The 16766-nt window shown below is 36.8% G+C and overlaps 1 protein-coding gene across 1 annotated transcript in view; it reads right to left on the bottom strand.

Moving 5' to 3' along the window:
- Positions 1–16766, bottom strand: part of LOC142338424 (uncharacterized) — a 51677-nt gene that overhangs the window by 14496 nt on the left and 20415 nt on the right. The window contains exons 5-8 of the mRNA XM_075388182.1: positions 13909–14179; positions 12963–13226; positions 9191–9529; positions 8238–8517 (exon numbers count right to left, since the gene is read on the bottom strand). Of these exons, the coding sequence (XP_075244297.1) occupies positions 8238–8517; positions 9191–9529; positions 12963–13226; positions 13909–14179 (1154 nt within the window). The remainder of the gene's footprint in view (positions 1–8237; positions 8518–9190; positions 9530–12962; positions 13227–13908; positions 14180–16766) is intronic.

The raw sequence follows: 16766 nt of genomic DNA, 5'->3' as shown, positions 1-16766 counted from the left end.
GACGATCTATGGCATCTGTGATGTCCTTATGGATGTTACGTAATTCAGATTCCAAATTAGATCTTGCATTAAAGAGCTTTTTCAATTTATCCTGCTGTTCGGCCATGATATTGAAATGGCTAGTTTATCAATGTAGCGTGACTTTCAACCAAACACGTGGAATGCGGGTTATACCGAACCCAAATGACGACGACTTGATAATCAAGACGTCGGAGAGCAGAAAAGAAGTTACCGAGTAATGAATTACTCGGCGCAAGTGAGTAAGAAATTATAGAGTGCGTCTAACGTGCTTGAAAGCAACGTGAGACTAAACAAGAACACAGGCAACCGGGGAAAGAGGACTGGGTGGACGAAGCACGACGAAACGGGAAACGAAGCGGACGGTGCCGGAAGGACGGGCGAACGATGCGCAACGCAACAGGGAACGGAACGGGCGAAAACGCGGGTAGTAAACGGGCGACGCAACGGACGAGACGGAAACGCTGAACGAGCAACGCACGAAGAAACGGGAAACGAGACGGACGGAACGGAGGCGTTCAGCGAGTAGCGCGCAACGAAACAGAAAGGCGGGTCGGAACGGGCGGGAGACGATTAAGCAGCGAGCGGTGAGGTCGGGAATCACTATGCTAGCAGACCAAAGCAGCAAACTCAACCAAACAAACTAGCCGTAACTGCAGAACAAACTTAAGTCACAACCTAGGGAGAAGGAGGGATGCTACTGCAAGAGACAAACTAACACAAGTCATTATGGGGTTTAACATATGAAAATATCAAACTAAATTACGGCAAACAATTGTGTACTTAAAGGATGAAAAGAGCAAGAAAATTACTAGCCGTAACTCCAGAATAAACTTAAGTCACACCCTAGCAAAAATCAAACCTAAACAACCGATCAGCATACCAACAATATTAAACAAACTACAGCAAATATTAATTAATATGCAGCGCTTTTGTAGTCTATGAAAGCTGGAAAAATGAAGAAACAATCTAGCCGTAACTCCAGAATAAACTTAAGTCACACCCTAGAAGGCAACAAACCAAACCAACTAACAATCGTACAGATACACGAAAACATACAGCAGCAAGAACTAATATACTACAACAGGGGGGCTAGTAAGTTAGTAAAGTTGAAAAAGTCCAGGACAATCCAGCCGTAACTCGAGAATAAACTTAAGTCACACCCTAGAAAGCTATAAGACCTAAACAACAAACCAGCATACTAGCATACTCAACATACTACAGCAAAAGCAACAACATACTTCATCACATATGACATACTACATCGAAAATCTGAAAAGTAGCGAAGAAAACGAAAATCGAAGTTTTGGGAGAGCGACGTTATTGGAAAAAAAGCGGAACACGGTTAATTGACGAGCGAAAGAACAAAAAGGACCTCAAACGTTAAATAAACGAGCGACGGAACAAATACTGGAATTTGATAAAAAAAATTTTGTAGGCCGGAGGATGTGAATTTTCACAGATTTTCTGTGTGTATTGAGTTTCACTCAATTGACGAGCCTTCTAATTGAAAAATCAAAATTTTGAGAAATTTGTCAAAATTTTATGCTCTTGTCCAATTTTTTCTCTTGGTCAATTTTTTTGCAAATTCTTGATTACGGAACGGTAATCCAGTAAACTGGACGGTTTTAAGCTTGAAAAAACGGTTTGTCAATATTCGGTATTGATTTTCTAAGGTTTTAAGAATTGCATCAAAATTGACCAAAAATTTTCAAAATTGAACATTTTAGCACAATGTTTTCTCGGTTTTCTCTATATCAGAGGTAATTTTTTGATATACGATCCGATTTGGTCACTTTTTCTCAAATTTTCGGTTAACCTACTAAAAAATTCCAAAATCGAACTTTTTTGCTCTTAAAAAATTGGACTGTGGGGGTTGTTGGTGACCAGTTATCCAGAAAATTTTGATTTGACTACCCCATTCAATATCAAAAGTTCAGGGGATTGGGGGTTACTTGCCGTCTAAAATCGTTTTTAATCAATTCACTGCAAAAAAATTGTTCTGTTCTTACAGTCTTTTCTTTCTGGAAGTTCCAGGACTTGAAGTGCATCAACTGTAGATCTGAAGCCTCAAATGACCTAATCGTCGAGTTTGATCAAGGCAGCTCGAATATATTGTGCTCCAAAAAGAACATCTGTCCTCTTCACTGACCTCACCATTTGTTACGTTCTTCCCATGTTGACAGTGTTCAAGTCTCACGCAGGGGCTGCATGGGTTGGGGAAGAATTTTGTAAATAGTGACGACCTTTCATCTTCCCTTGTGGCCAGGACGTCCAAAATAATCCGAAAGTAGTCGTGACTCCCGAATGTTTTCACATTCTTAACAGTGTTTACAGCGTCGCAAGCATTGCATCTGACTAGAGATGACTGTGGTTCAAAGTTTCCGCAAACACTCATAGCACGCAGTGCTCATACACGACCTTATTTTGTGCTGTTTGGACTCAACGGAACAGGTCCGCACGCCCCAAATTGAACAGTCTCGTCGATGCGGAGTGGGAAAAGGAACAGCTCAAAGTCTATCTGGTTAATAAGTTTATCACAACAATTAGACTAAAAGAAATGAAATATACGTAAACCCGGAGCGGCATCAATATAAAGGTGTAAAACACTCTTTCTTAAGCTGAATTCTTCTTTCAAATCGATATAAAGTAACGTATAAATAGTCAAATCAACGTATAAATAGTCAAATCAAGATTGTGACGTACATAGCAACAAGTGAGAGTTTAGACGGCAAGGTTTTTGATGCTCTTTTACTGGTTTTTTGTCTGATATCATTGACGTCAGAATCAGTTCATAATCGATCAAAAATCGTCTAAAGAACCTAAAAATATTAAGCCGAAAACCGCCTTATTCGATACATATCATGGTATTATTTACTTAAAATTAGGTTTTACGAACTTTTTCCGAACAGTATACGTAAATTGGAACGATTTCTATGCGTATTTAAATACTTGAATCTGATTGGTTAATATTCTCTCGCTTAGATTTATTTAGTTACTAACAGTTACGTCCTTACAGCCTAAACGATGTGTAGGAGTGGGGGCACTGAAGTGGGAGAGGCGTGTGTGTGTGTGTGTGTGGGGGGGGGGGGGGGGGGGGTCAAACTCAAAGAACAAAGAACCACCCTTCACACCATGAGTATACGTCTCCAAAACAGTTTATGTGAATATGCGATTGGAGACTAGTGAGCTGAAAGGCTCTAAGAGAACTTAACTTAATGCCCTCTGGACGCTACCTGTTTATCCCGTTTTTGAGGCCAAAAAGTCAAATGGGTTAGGCGAAAAATCGATCAAATGAAAACTCGTATAAAAAAGACCACAGGACTAATATAATTGCTAAAAACTTCGTTTGAGAGCAATTAAAAAAGACCAATATAAGGAGTTTTGCACATCAGTTAGCTTGAAAAATATTGCTACAATGAAACCTGACGCACGCGTAATTTCTGTTGAAAACTATCTCCGAATGCAAAGTATTTCACTTTCAGTAATCACATTGCAGGGAACAAGAGCAAAAATATCAAGCAAACATAACGAACCAACATCGGATTTGTCCTCAGATGACTAGCAGCGGCTCGATTCCATTACTGCCGTCTGCTTTAATTGAAGCGGGGGCAAAAAATATATCCTGCCGATTGCGGCCATTGATTCCCAAGACCCCGATTGGGAAAAGACAAATGTGCTCGCTAATTATTTATTTCTTTCGTAGTAGGCACACTCCGCTCTCAAAGAACGTATACAGGCATTAAAATCATTAGCAATTTAAAACATAGCTGGCAGATTGCCAGAAAATAGCCGCAATAGATTCGTAGATCGGCAGTCTCAAAAAAAACAGTAAACATAGCTGGCAGATTGCCAGAAAATAGCCGCAATAGATTCGTAGATCGGCAGTCTAAGAAAAACAGTGAAAAAAAAGACAGACCAAAAAAAATTCGTCTTTTCATTGAAGGCTGATCTGTTATATTTTGATTAAAAATCTTTATAACTTATTGCTGCCTCTATTAGCTGATCTCAAATAACCTTCATTTAGAGTGACACACACCCATTTGACCTTATCTCTTTGAATTAAAGTAAATAAAAGTCAATTTCAATGTGAGGAAGTCATTTTTGAGAGTGAGGTAAGTCAAGTGTGACCAAAAATTTAATCACGCGCATGAACAAAAAAACTCGCTCAACTAAGAGCGAAAAATGACGTCACACATGCAATTCAGTTGAAATTGCATGAACGAATGAAAAAAAAGTGGCTGTGACGTCATATGGTCGTAACAAAAATCATGACGACGAAACAAAAAAACATAGCAGGACAAGTCCTGACGTACAATTCAAAGAATTTTCATTGACTAAACAGAAAACTATACCTAGAACGGACTATGAATGGATTGGGAAAACCATTTAGAAAAAAATCCGACCGATCCAAAAAATCGAAAACAACAGTAAAAATCAAGTGAAATTACCGAACGTGAACAAAAAGCCAGCAGCGAGAAAGCGAATTTTTTTTAAAACACCGTTTTCTCAATCCACTTTAAAATTAGAGCAAAAAAATTTCACGCCGCAAAACCACTCGCTTTTTCGCTCCACTTCCTGTTTCGGCGTGACCAAAATCACTACTCCAATTTGACTTCAAAAATCATGAAAATGTGAACAGATCTTAAAAAAAAGACAGCGCCCCAATACAATTCAAATTCTTTGAATTGTAAAAAACCAAGAGAAGGTCAATAATAGCCCCAGCTATCGCTGTGCGGCTATTAATTAGAATTGGCAACAAAGATCTCACTGCTTTGCTATATGTGCTCATCCCATTTCTATTTTGGGACTTCGTTTTTAAATATTGAGTCTGTTTAGTTTATATTGCTTTGCTGAGCAAATGCTGTGCAAATGTGTAAAAGCACTTTGAGAAGTAGAATTAGTACCGAGAAAATCTTGCCCAAAAAATTCAAAAAGATAACAGCCGGCAGATTGCCCGAAAATAGCCACCGTTGACGCGCTTGATGCACATCGGGATTAAATCAGAAAAAAAAGAAGAATTTGACCGAATTTTTTTCTATTTTTTTATTGTCAAAAAATGTTCTAATTCGGCGCGCAGTTTCAGCTGTTATTCTATAACTATCCTTAATTCAGCTTCTAAACTGAAAGGTTATAACCTTAATACCAATGTCAGCTAGCCAACACTCTAATGAACTTTGATAACCTAATTCTCAATGACTTAATGACCGGCCTTTATCGGTTTATCCCGTCTATTTTGATTTTGTTCTTTTGACCTTTACTGTATTCAGTAACTTGCGTAATTCATTGGGTGATTGGATTTAAACACCATTCAGTTGAAACAGTGAGTGAAGTAAGTCAAGTCAAATGTGAAAGTCGAAAAACGAAAAACGTGATTAAAAGGTAAAGCGAATTTAAAAAAAAACATAGCAGGACAAGTCCTGACGTACAATTCAAAGAATTTTCATTGACTAGACAAACAAGAACTAACTAAGAGTGAATTGGGAAAAGCATTTCTAACAAAATCAGTTAAAAAAAATAAAAAAAAAAACAAAATCAATGTCAAACTGCTGCATTGGAACAAAAAACCATAAGCGAGAAATAGAAATTAGGTTCAAACAAAAAACTAGGCCTACAATGAACTATTAATGGATTGGGAAAAGCACTTAGAAAAAAATCCGATCGAAAAAACAGTAAAAATCAGTAAAAAATCGAAAAAACAGTAAAAATCGTTTTCTCACTCTACTTTAAAATTAGAGCGAAAAAAATCCACTCCGCAAAAGCACTCGCTTTTTCGCTCCACTTTCTGTTTTGACTCTAATCTGACTTCAAAAATCATGGAAATACGTTAACAGATCTTAAAAAAAAGACAGCGCCCCAATACAATTCAAATTCTTTGAATTGTAAAAAGGAGAGCGCCTAAAAAATAGCCGTTTCAGAGGCTGACAGCGGCTATTAACCACACAAATTCAAAAAAGCGGCAAAATTTGCCAAAGCAAAAAAAGTACACAAAAATTTGGAGCATACTAATAGCCGTCTGAGAACATGACAGCGGCTATTAAGCATAAACGACTACCGTGGGAATTATTCTCGTGCGACAGGCGAGGGGTTGGATTTGGTTGTATCTAGCTCGGACATTGGGAGGCTAGTTTTAGATGAAAATAAAGGATGGGGTCCAAAATCTCTGGTCAGATCATAAATATTTACCTCTTCAAGCATTCATCATAACTTTTGCAGAACTGTAGTCTTAGCGCTCCTTAAGATCTTAAGGTACTTAATGCCCTCGGGCTTTACCAGTATCTAGTTTGTTTCAAGGTCAAGTCCCTCAAGCAAGACAAAGAACACCGAAGGAAACGACCAGGCAAACATTTTGCACTGAAAATGACACTCTTTTACAATAATTGCTTAAAATATCCTTCGAGATAAATTAATTACCCGGGACCTAAAATGAAGCTATTAGCGATCACTAGAAAATTTAAAACGAACTCAATTTCTTCTCACTAGTCATGTGACTTTTTGTAGTTAACTGTCGCCAATTGATTTTAACCGTAAAAATGGCGAATAAGAGACGAATTTAGATCACGGAAAAGTTGAAAGGGGGAGAAGGAAGAAGTTAATCAGAAAGAAAAACATAACTGACTAACGTCGAGCGAATTCCTCTCAAACCAGCGGTTCGGTTGGCTTCGTCAGTACCTAGCAACGGTTTAGTGAGGCTAGCTTTAGCTTAATTGAAGGGGCGTGATGAGCGCAGCGGGGGATGATGGGGGGCAACAGCAGGGTGGGTTTGGGGACGGTGGGAGGGGGGTCCACTGCCTGCACGGGGTGACGGTCTGAACAATTTGCAGGGGTGAGGATTGGGGGGGGGGTTGGGGTGCGGGTGAAGTGAGTGGGCAGATGTGAGGGGTTGATGGGGGGGGGGGGTTCAACCGCCCTTCACACCATAAGTATAAGTTTCCAAAACAGTTTCTGTGAATCGCATACTTGGACATTAGTGAGCTGAAAGGCTCTAAGAGAACTTAATGCCCGTTGTGCGCTACCTATTTATCTAATTTTTGAGGACGAAAAGACAAATGGGTCAGGCGAAAAATCGACCACGCGAAAAATCGCATAAAAAAGAGCAACAGGACTAATATAATTGCTACAAGCGTCGTTAATGACACAATGATAACTTCGTTCGAGAGCAATCAAAAACAAAACCGACTAACGTCGGAACGATTGCTCTTAAATGAATAGGGGGAGCTCAGATCTTTTATAGCCTGCTTAAGTCGGGGATGGGAGGGGTACAGTAACTAAATTCACAGAGGGGGCTTAAAATGACGTTATTAGAGGTTATTATATATCACTGTAAAATGTAAAGTAAAAAATATACTGATTTCGCCTCTTTTTTGTTGACCTTTTGTTGTGAAATGCCGGAAATATGAGTTCAGCTACTGAATTGTGTGAAAGAGCGAAATTTAGATACCGTAAAACGAATAAGTCATTGTCGCAAAAGTCACTCGAAAAGGTCTACCGAAAATTTCGCATAAAAAAGACCAACACGTTTACAATAATTGCTGAAACTTCATTCGAGAGCAATTAACAAGACAAATCATCATACGGACAGAAATACTAAGATCAGCTCAAATCAATGTTACAGGTTTTGCTTAAGAGTGTAATTCATAATGACCTACGATACGAGTTATGGACATGTCAGCCAATAAATATTATTTGATGAATGATTGGATCCTCCTAAATCGGCATTGAATTAGTGGATGCTCTTTTCTGTTGATTTGCTTAGAACCCCTTTCCTTGAGAAAATGCAAAAATAAAACAAAATGCTACCGAAGTCTCATTGAACCTGGATTTCTGGCGACAAAAGACTGCTTATTGTCTAAACTTTGTGGCAGTCAGCTGATTAGATAGCAGCTCCGGTTTCGATCAGAAAACAAGACTGCCGCTTTAATAGCATCTATTTGTGCATGCGCATCGTCAATCTGAGTAATCAAACTTGAGATTTTAAGCACAATTATTTAAATCTGAGGTTTAGTGAAAGCAGAAAACAAGGATAGAACAATCTACTCAATATGACAGTGACCAGCAGTAGAATTTATTTCAGAAACTAATTTTCACTCGAATCAGGCTACCACGAAATTGTAATCGAATGCTGGCTCCCAATATTGTGAACCATATTGAGAGACAGCGAATCATCTTGATCACTAACAAATTTTCGAGAGTAAAAAGCTTGAGTCAAGCAGACTTACTGGACATTTGCGTTCCTCGTCATACGGAACCTCTTCGCACGTCGGGGTCTGATCATTCTGTAAATCTTGACCAACTGTGGTACCAGGTTTGTTCTCAGAGTCACTGAAACTCAAAGCGTTTGACCTGCGCCTGATAGATGCGAACATTGCGTCATCGTCATCACCTTCGTCGTCATCAAAGTCTTCGAAGTCAGCGAGGTTGATTTCGTCTTTTGCATTTCGACTTCTATGAGGTTCAGTATGGCCATTTGGAGAAACACACGTTGAGTTTGACGTGTTTCTGTAATACACAAATTTAGCACAAAAATGAAGACAGTTGTGCCCAAATTTAATGCAGTTACCAGCTCAACTCAAAACGTATGGGAAAAAGGATGTTTGATGACTACCGCACGAAATCAAAATAATTAGACTGGGCAAAAGATGCTTGCAAGTAGATTTTAGATTGGTGACATGAACTTGAATTGACAACTGTTTAAACTAAATTCTACAAGACAAAAAGGAATGACCATCAATTTTCAATTTACCGGCGACATGGCAAAAAAAGAACGAATGTAAATTCAGAACTTTAGTTAAGAAGGACATGTAGATTGCAAAGCACAGTTATTGGTAATCAAATAAGTTTGTTTCCTACCCACTTGAATCAGGTAAGAACAAATCAATAGTTATATAGATATTAACCATCATCAGTTCATCTTCCAAAAGATGCAGATAAAAGTGTCTTCCATTCGTGCCCAAAAACCCATCTGATTTACAATTCATAGTATTCAATCGGCTATGCCGAATTGCTACTCTTCCAAGAGTTGGTTGCAAAAATTAGACAATATTTAAGGCTCCATTAATTTTACAAAGATTTTTTCTACCCCAATTAATTAATCGGCTCTTCGCCGTCAGAGAAGAAATATGACTCGTTGTACGTACACGTGCAGATAGAATTCATTATAGCTACTGCTTACCGAGCTGGCGAGTGTTCGGCACTGCGATCAGTTAATGTTGATGACGTTGAATCTACGCTATCATGAGACGCCCGGTTAATCGCAGTCACCTTCCTGTTTGAAGCAACTGCGAACGAAGAGGCAGGAATACAGATTCTTTTCGTCACACTTACTTCTGATGGCACGATTGCTGTATCACCCAATGCGTTAATTGCGCGTGAATTGTTCTGTTTTGAATGAGAATACATGGAATGTTCGTTTGGGATGTTGGTTCTATCTAAACTGAGCGACTTATCAGAACTTCGCAGCTTTGACAGTCTGTCATTAAAAGACGTTTGGGGTGGTGCATCTCCAACGTGCCTGAAATTACGTCCAACATTAAGATCGAATGCAGAAAATTGCTCAAAGCATCTAATAGCGCAGAGCTGACAGAGGCTGAAACAGGGGCAAAGTAAGCTGCAGTCGTACAGAAACCAGAATTAACAATCAAGCAGGATTATCTCATTGAAAATTATCAATACTGTAAAACTTTCATAACATAGCCGGCAGATTGCCGGAATAGCTGCGTAAAAGAAGACCTGCGTGGCATATAAGAGATAGAAACAGACACAGATCTAAATTGAAAAAAAAAATCGACGCCGCTTAAAAAACTATGTTAAAAACATTCAGCGATAAAAATCATTCCACAGAAGCCTCTTATTAGTGACCTTTACTGCACATATGAGTTCCTTTGAACTTAAACAAATTCAAACTAAACTTTTAAAGTGCAAAAGTCAATTTATTGAGTGAGGTAAGTCACGTATGATCAAAATCTAATCAGGCCAATAACCTAAAAACTTTCGCAAAAGCGAGTGAAAAATGACGTCACGCGCGCAAATGCCGTTAGTGAGAGGATGAAGTCATTCAGAAAATTTGACTTTTTCAGCTTTGCTGTGTGAACAAATGTAAAACGAAAAAAGAGCGTCAGACGACGAAACAAAAAACATAGCAGGACAAGTCCTGACGTACAATTCAAAGAATTTTCATTGACTAAACAGAAAACTAGACCTAGAACAGACTATAAATGGATTGGAAAAACCATTTAGAAAAAAATCCGATCCAAAAAATCGAAAAAACAGAAAAAATCAAAGTGAAATTGCCGCATGTGAACAAAAAACCACTACCGATAAAGCGAATTTTTGTTCAAACACCGTATTCTCACTCTACTTTAAAATTAGAGCAACAAAATTTCACAACGCAAAACCACTCGCTTTTTCGCTCCATTTCCTGTTTCGGCGTGACCAAAATCACTACTCCAATTTGTCTTCAAAAATCATGAAAATGTGTGAACAGATCTTAAAAAAAGACAGCGCCCCAATACAATTCAAATTCTTTGAATTGTAAAAAAACCAAGAGCACCGCAATATAGCTACGCTTAGCTTCGCAGCTATAATAAATGATTCCTGTTTCATGACTAAATAATTGTGTTGAAATGCCCAAGCATGTTAAGATCCAAATCCTAACCAAAACAATTATAAACCATAAACGGCAGATTGCCTAACCGGCGTTGATAACCAAAACCAATATTGGGATTGAAAAAAGAGAAAAAACTAATGAAAAACTAAAAACTAATGATTTTTGTACACAAACAATTTTAAAGTACGAACTATTTTGATGCCATTTTGGAGCTGAACGCACGACTGTTTCGTAGCGAGACGACACAGGGGCTAGTATCAATGCCATAAGCAGTAGAGATGGTAACTAAGAACAAAGTTAAAATAACGCGCATCTAAAATTGGGCTTTATGGGTTTATCTCGTTTCTATTTCTGATTAGGTTCCTTGATACTGACTCTGTTCATTTTGAATTGCTTTGCTGAGCAATTGCTGTCTAAAAACACTTTTAACAGAATGAGAGAGGAGTAAAACTAGCCTAGAGAAGTCATAAAGATTTCATGTAAAATGTTAAACAAGTTGTAAACTAAGGTAAAGCGAAAAACTTCAGTACGACAAGTTAAAAAAACATGGCCGGAAGAACTCCAGAAGCAACTCAAAGCGTCGGAACTTCACCAGCAAAACCGTAACTACCACCGAAACCATTATCTTTTGTCTGAAAACAGATATTCTTTACCTCAACAGCTTTGATTAAAATATTTGTTAAAAAAATATAACGAGAAAGATTTCAGCATTGATGTCATTGAAACTAGCTTACATAAAAACAAGTAAATCATTCCAGATTAAAAGAAAGAACTCAAAAATTTGCAATTAAAGACAAAAAGTTGAGAGAAGACACTCATTGAGACATCTTGATATTGCAAACTTTTATATTACTAAAAATATCTGGTATGTTGAAAATTGGCCAAAAATCTTGAGAATGGAAAAAATTGATAGGCTAAAAAACTGACCGGCTGAAAATTGTCTCAAAGTAACTAAAGATATTTTTCAAACAAAATCAGCGCTCCACAATTAACTCTGCGACCCAAAAGACAGTCTGAAAGCATAATGCCCTTATCAACCTTAAAAATTGCTTACCTCAAAAAAGAAAACCTACATTAAGAGGACTCAAGAAAAACCATTTCCTTTGGCGTCTTCTTGTTGGAGATAGCAGACAAAATAATTCAAAATATAAATAATCTTGAAAAAAAAGTAACAGAGTAACCACTTAAAAGCAGAAAATAAAAAAACCTAGTTCCAAATGTTCACAAAATTTAAATATCAGTCAAAGTTCGAAAAACTGAACCCAGAAAAACCTACGTGGTACATTATGAAATCAATTGCAAACAAGAAAAAATTTGAAAAACAATTTTTTCAAAAAGTATGAAATTGAAATTTAAAAAATATCATAGGTCTGCGGAGAAAGCTAGAAAAAAACATGCTCGAGTTTGTATAATACAAAAGCATCGCCAAAAAAGAACAAAGAAACAAAAAAAGACTACTTCAACAAAAAAGTTATAACGGTTCAAAGATTTGGAACACCAAATATTTTGAAAAATTGCCGTAAAAATATCGTTAAAACTGCGTTTATAAAACAAATTTTTCAGTAAATTTCAAAGACACCAAAAACTAAACCAATTATTCATAATACAAAATAAAAATCCGTGCCGGTGCACAAAAAGACTTTTAAACTAACTAAAACAAAAAACTAACAAAAAACAGACAATTGGACAAAAATGGGATTAATATATTTAAAGTTTTATAAGGCAAAAATGAGGTAAGCTATATATGCCTCATGTTAAAACTGTCTAGAGGACGTTGCCAAATGAAATTATTTTCTAGAAAAATGTCCTTTCAAGGATCCAAAAGCAAACAAATCAATAAAAAAATCCAAAAATTAAATGAAAAATAGAGAAATATGTGCCTATTGTGCGATTAAAACGCATTATTAGGCGCTCAAAAACTTTATGCTATCAATTTCAGCGAGCTACACATTAATGCAGCATTGGTCAAAAACTACTCATACAAAAAACCAAATTACAAGCAAAGAAATTGAGTCAAATGGACGAAGAAACGGTCAAAAAGGGTGATCTATACGCACCATTCTCTCAAAAACACGTTTCAAAGTCGAAAAGTCATTCGCTGATCGAAGCGCATGATCCAAAAACTTCTCGCTCAGAAAAAAATAGTTCACCGGCAATTTTACTCTTTTGCTTTTAGGTCAAAACGCCGTATCAACGAATTGTACTTCCGGTAAAAAAAGACCTCAAGAAAACCAATACTCCTCTTCGAGTCGTAAAAAATAGGAGCGCCATAATAGCCGGCTGAGAAGCTGAGGCGGCTATTAATAAAACCTTTTCAATCAATTAAACACTAGAGCACCTTGCATCAGCGGAACTCGGTATATTGCTCCCGGAATTCCTGTCGCCACCATTCTGAGCTATGGCCACATTTGGGGTCGATGGTCCGTTGCACAGACTAGACGATCTGGTTGATCTGCTTGCATTTGAGGGTTGAGAGGGAAATGACTTGCTGGCCCAGGCATTCCTAACGATTCGTTCCTCGCTCCCTTCACTCGTCTGGTAGCCAGAATCTCGACTGCTTGAGGATGTCGTTTTGACTGTAGAGTTTAAACCATGTGAAGCACTGAAATAACACCCTATCAATAGTCTTTGTCGCTTTTCTTTGTTAGCTTAGAAACTGACTTAGATCTCGAGGTCATAGTTCATCACTATCTTGTCTCCAAGTACACCATGCAGGTTCAAATTATAAAACACACGCCCGTGAATCTTCAGCAAAACTTTAGTCAACACAGAAAAATTCTAGACAAACTTTTGTGAACTATAGTACATGCAGAACATTCAAACAAAACTTCCAATGATATAAATGTTATCAGCAATCTTGAATCACCATGAATCACCAAGATCATAAAATAGGACCATAAAATGTGTCTTAATAGTCGCAAGGAGATTATTAACTAGCATTTAAGACCACAGTAATGTCTTTAGTTACTCATCTTTTGGAATGACGAGATTATTGTAACCCAGCTAATTTTACAACAGCTGAACCGCTGATTTGCAGGTAGTAATTCACTGCTAAGAACGGTGAAGGATAACCAAAATTCTACCCAATATTTGAAATCTAAACAGCCTATCGGATCTATAACAAGCCTACCTCCTCCCCGCCTTAGTGAGTATATATTTATAACTTTCCATTCGCACGTGCTATTTTCACATATAGTAGCATGTTAAAGTGCCGTATGGTAGATAATTAGTAGATAATTAACAAGTGGAACCGTGAAAATCTTGTTTATTTTTCCTCTACTTACCCAAAATTAAATGTTGGGACCAACCCCCCAACAGGTTGCTGTTGTTGCATAAGAAGACCCATTTTGACCCTCTCGGTGACCTCCTGCTTGGCCAGATAGTTGAGCACGTGTGTTCTGCCTCGGAGAGCGATATGTAGAGGGGGTGAGTCTAGTGGGTTGCTGTGCACTGCCAACTGTTTGAGACAAGTTCTCATTAGAATCAAAGACAGAGGAAGGGTTCGCAGTCTGTTGGATGAGACATCTAACTCATATAACGTCAGTTGGCCCATATCTGAAGCAATTTGTTTTGAACTTCGAATTTTTTCGAATAGCTAAACCAAAAATTATAACCCTGCTATTAAATTTAACCTGTCAAAACATAATATAATTGTTCCGACTCACTTTAGTGGGGGAGGAACTATATACTGAAATGGGTTTTTTTTTTGTTCAGACAATTTTGGCCGATCGATATAATCATCGTAGAGAGTTGTGAGTGGTATCATTAGAAAGCCCGTCCAGCGTAGAATATGGAATTGAAAAGATTTTTTCAATTTTTGCTTTTTATAGGGAGTTATCGAGGTTTGAAGTTTTGTGAATAAGAGACGTAATTCAACTGTTTTTAGTCACATTTTCGGTAAATTTGACCAAATTTTCGTCAATTTTGCTAAAAGATGTTAAAATTGTTAACTGTAGTGTTATAAATTTTATCTCTAAAGATAGAGGAGGGTTGTTGAATTGTTCGATGAGGTTTTTGGCTAGAATTTACGCTAAATTTTTCAAAACTGTCAAAGGGAGCAAATTTGATTTTTTTAGCCCTTTTGCTTCAAATGTGCTGTTAGCAGACACCTTAAAACTGTGGACATATTCTTTTTAAGCTAAAAAATAACTATTTGTACTCCTACTGGCTTCAGGAGTCTTCTGGAATAATAATTTTTCCAGTTTTTTGCAAATTTAAACTCGATAATTAAACAAAATGCATTATTTATTTTTGACCAAAATAATTTGTTTAAAAATTATCTATTTCGCAACCATTTGAACAATTCAGTATTTTCTTAGACGCACACCGAAATCGGGGCTGACCTTGATCTCACCATGGATCGATCCTTAAATTATATAATCTTTTAGATTTTGATGGGGTGCAACCTTTTTTTAAAAAAAAATCCGCTATGTAAATGTTTTTTTGTAATTTACTGACAAGAATTTCAAATCAGGGATCAATTAAAAATGATACCAGATTCAATAAACGAGGCCTAATGGTAAAGGAGATTATATGGTTTCAGAGTAAAGCTCGTTGTTTTTATGGCTCTGACCAATTGTTTTCGTAAAATTTTTTTGGGACTTCTTGAGTTTTTCTTTCATTTGTTATACTTTTTGTAGCCCAATGACTTAGTGTCTCCAATCAAAGATCCAGTTAGCTTTAGAGGAGGTGCAAAATGAACCTAGATAATTCTTTCAGTTGTTATCTAATGTCTGCTATCACTTTGAATATTTTTGTTTTAAGAAAATATCGAAGAATTTTTGAACTTTGCAAATGTTTTATCTTATTTCTCTCAATTTCGGGCGCAATCTCCATAAAAACAGGCAAAAACCGATTACCTGTGAGTTTTAAAATAATGTCGCTAACGGTTTACATTCAACTAATGGTCTTTGTTTTGATACTAAGCGTTCTCAATTTTTTTTTTTTCATTTTTGAGCATAATTGCGTTACTTTATGTTCATTTTGTTTTTTTTTGCGAATTATAACATTATTGATAGGTCCATTAGAAGGAAAGCATAGCAGAAAAATGCACAGCGTTGCAGAATGGCGCATCTAATGCACAGCGTTGCAGATGCTAATTTTATTTTGAATAGCTTATGATTTTTGATCCTGAGACAGTTATCTCAAGTTATACGACTTTTGTTAACTTTTTGTTTTTGCCTATGTTCTTCCTTCTTTTTTGTTGTTGTACGAATACCTGATACCTGATAACTATAGATCTCAATTGCTACCCCGGGTTGTATAGCTCAACCTAAATAGAGATTACTGTTTATAGCTGTTTGTTTTATGACTTTCAAATTAAATTTGAGAAAAAATTTAATTGTCTTTTTGCTTTCATTTTCGTCACCATGTAACTCTATCTCACTAATTAGATGTCTCAATTAGCTTTGTTAGTTCGAACTTTGTTTTCGCGCTTGGTTATACGTTGTGACTGATTCCTTCGACCATTCAGTTTAATAAAAAATTTTCGAGATTTCGATACAGTTCGATTTTTGGGTTTGTTTTTGTTGTCATGTCTACCTAGTTCTTTTATAAGGAAGACTCGTTCATGTTGCGATGAGGAGAAAGTGAAGATTTACAGTTCTTGCAGATAACATCATATAATAATAGTGCCTTGAGGAGTGTGATATCGTAAAATGTTTGTAGTTTCGGCTTCCTGAAGTTTTACAACTTAATCCATCGCTTTTTATTTAAACCCTAAGTCTGTTATGGCTTTTGAACATATAGTTTTTTCAAAAACATTTGGGTTTTTGAATTTTGTCAGTTTTTAAATAGTTTCTCAGTCGATTTGTAGCTCAGTCTCTGCAAAAACGGTCACAGACCAGCTCCAGTGAACTATAAGTTAATCTTTATAACGGTTTCAGCTTTGAACATTTGTTTCTCGGCTTTTTTACTCTTACTACGGGATTTCAAAAAATGTTACGATTTTTATATATTTGTACATTTTAAAGGTCTTTTTTTCTTTTTAATTCATAGCAATAATCGTGAGTCCCATTAGCTTTGAAATTTTTCGCAATTGAAAATTGGATAATGACAAGTCTCAATTGCTTCCTATGAAGATATAAAAAACATTTCATTGTTTTCATCTTATGTTTGATGAAACATCTATTGTTTGATATCT

The sequence above is a fragment of the Convolutriloba macropyga genome, chromosome 4 (assembly GCF_964194025.1).
Source record: "Convolutriloba macropyga chromosome 4, txConMacr16.3, whole genome shotgun sequence".
NCBI lineage: Eukaryota > Metazoa > Xenacoelomorpha > Acoela > Convolutidae > Convolutriloba > Convolutriloba macropyga.
Note: the sequence above shows the minus strand (reverse complement) of the source record. Positions and strands in the feature narration are given on the sequence as shown.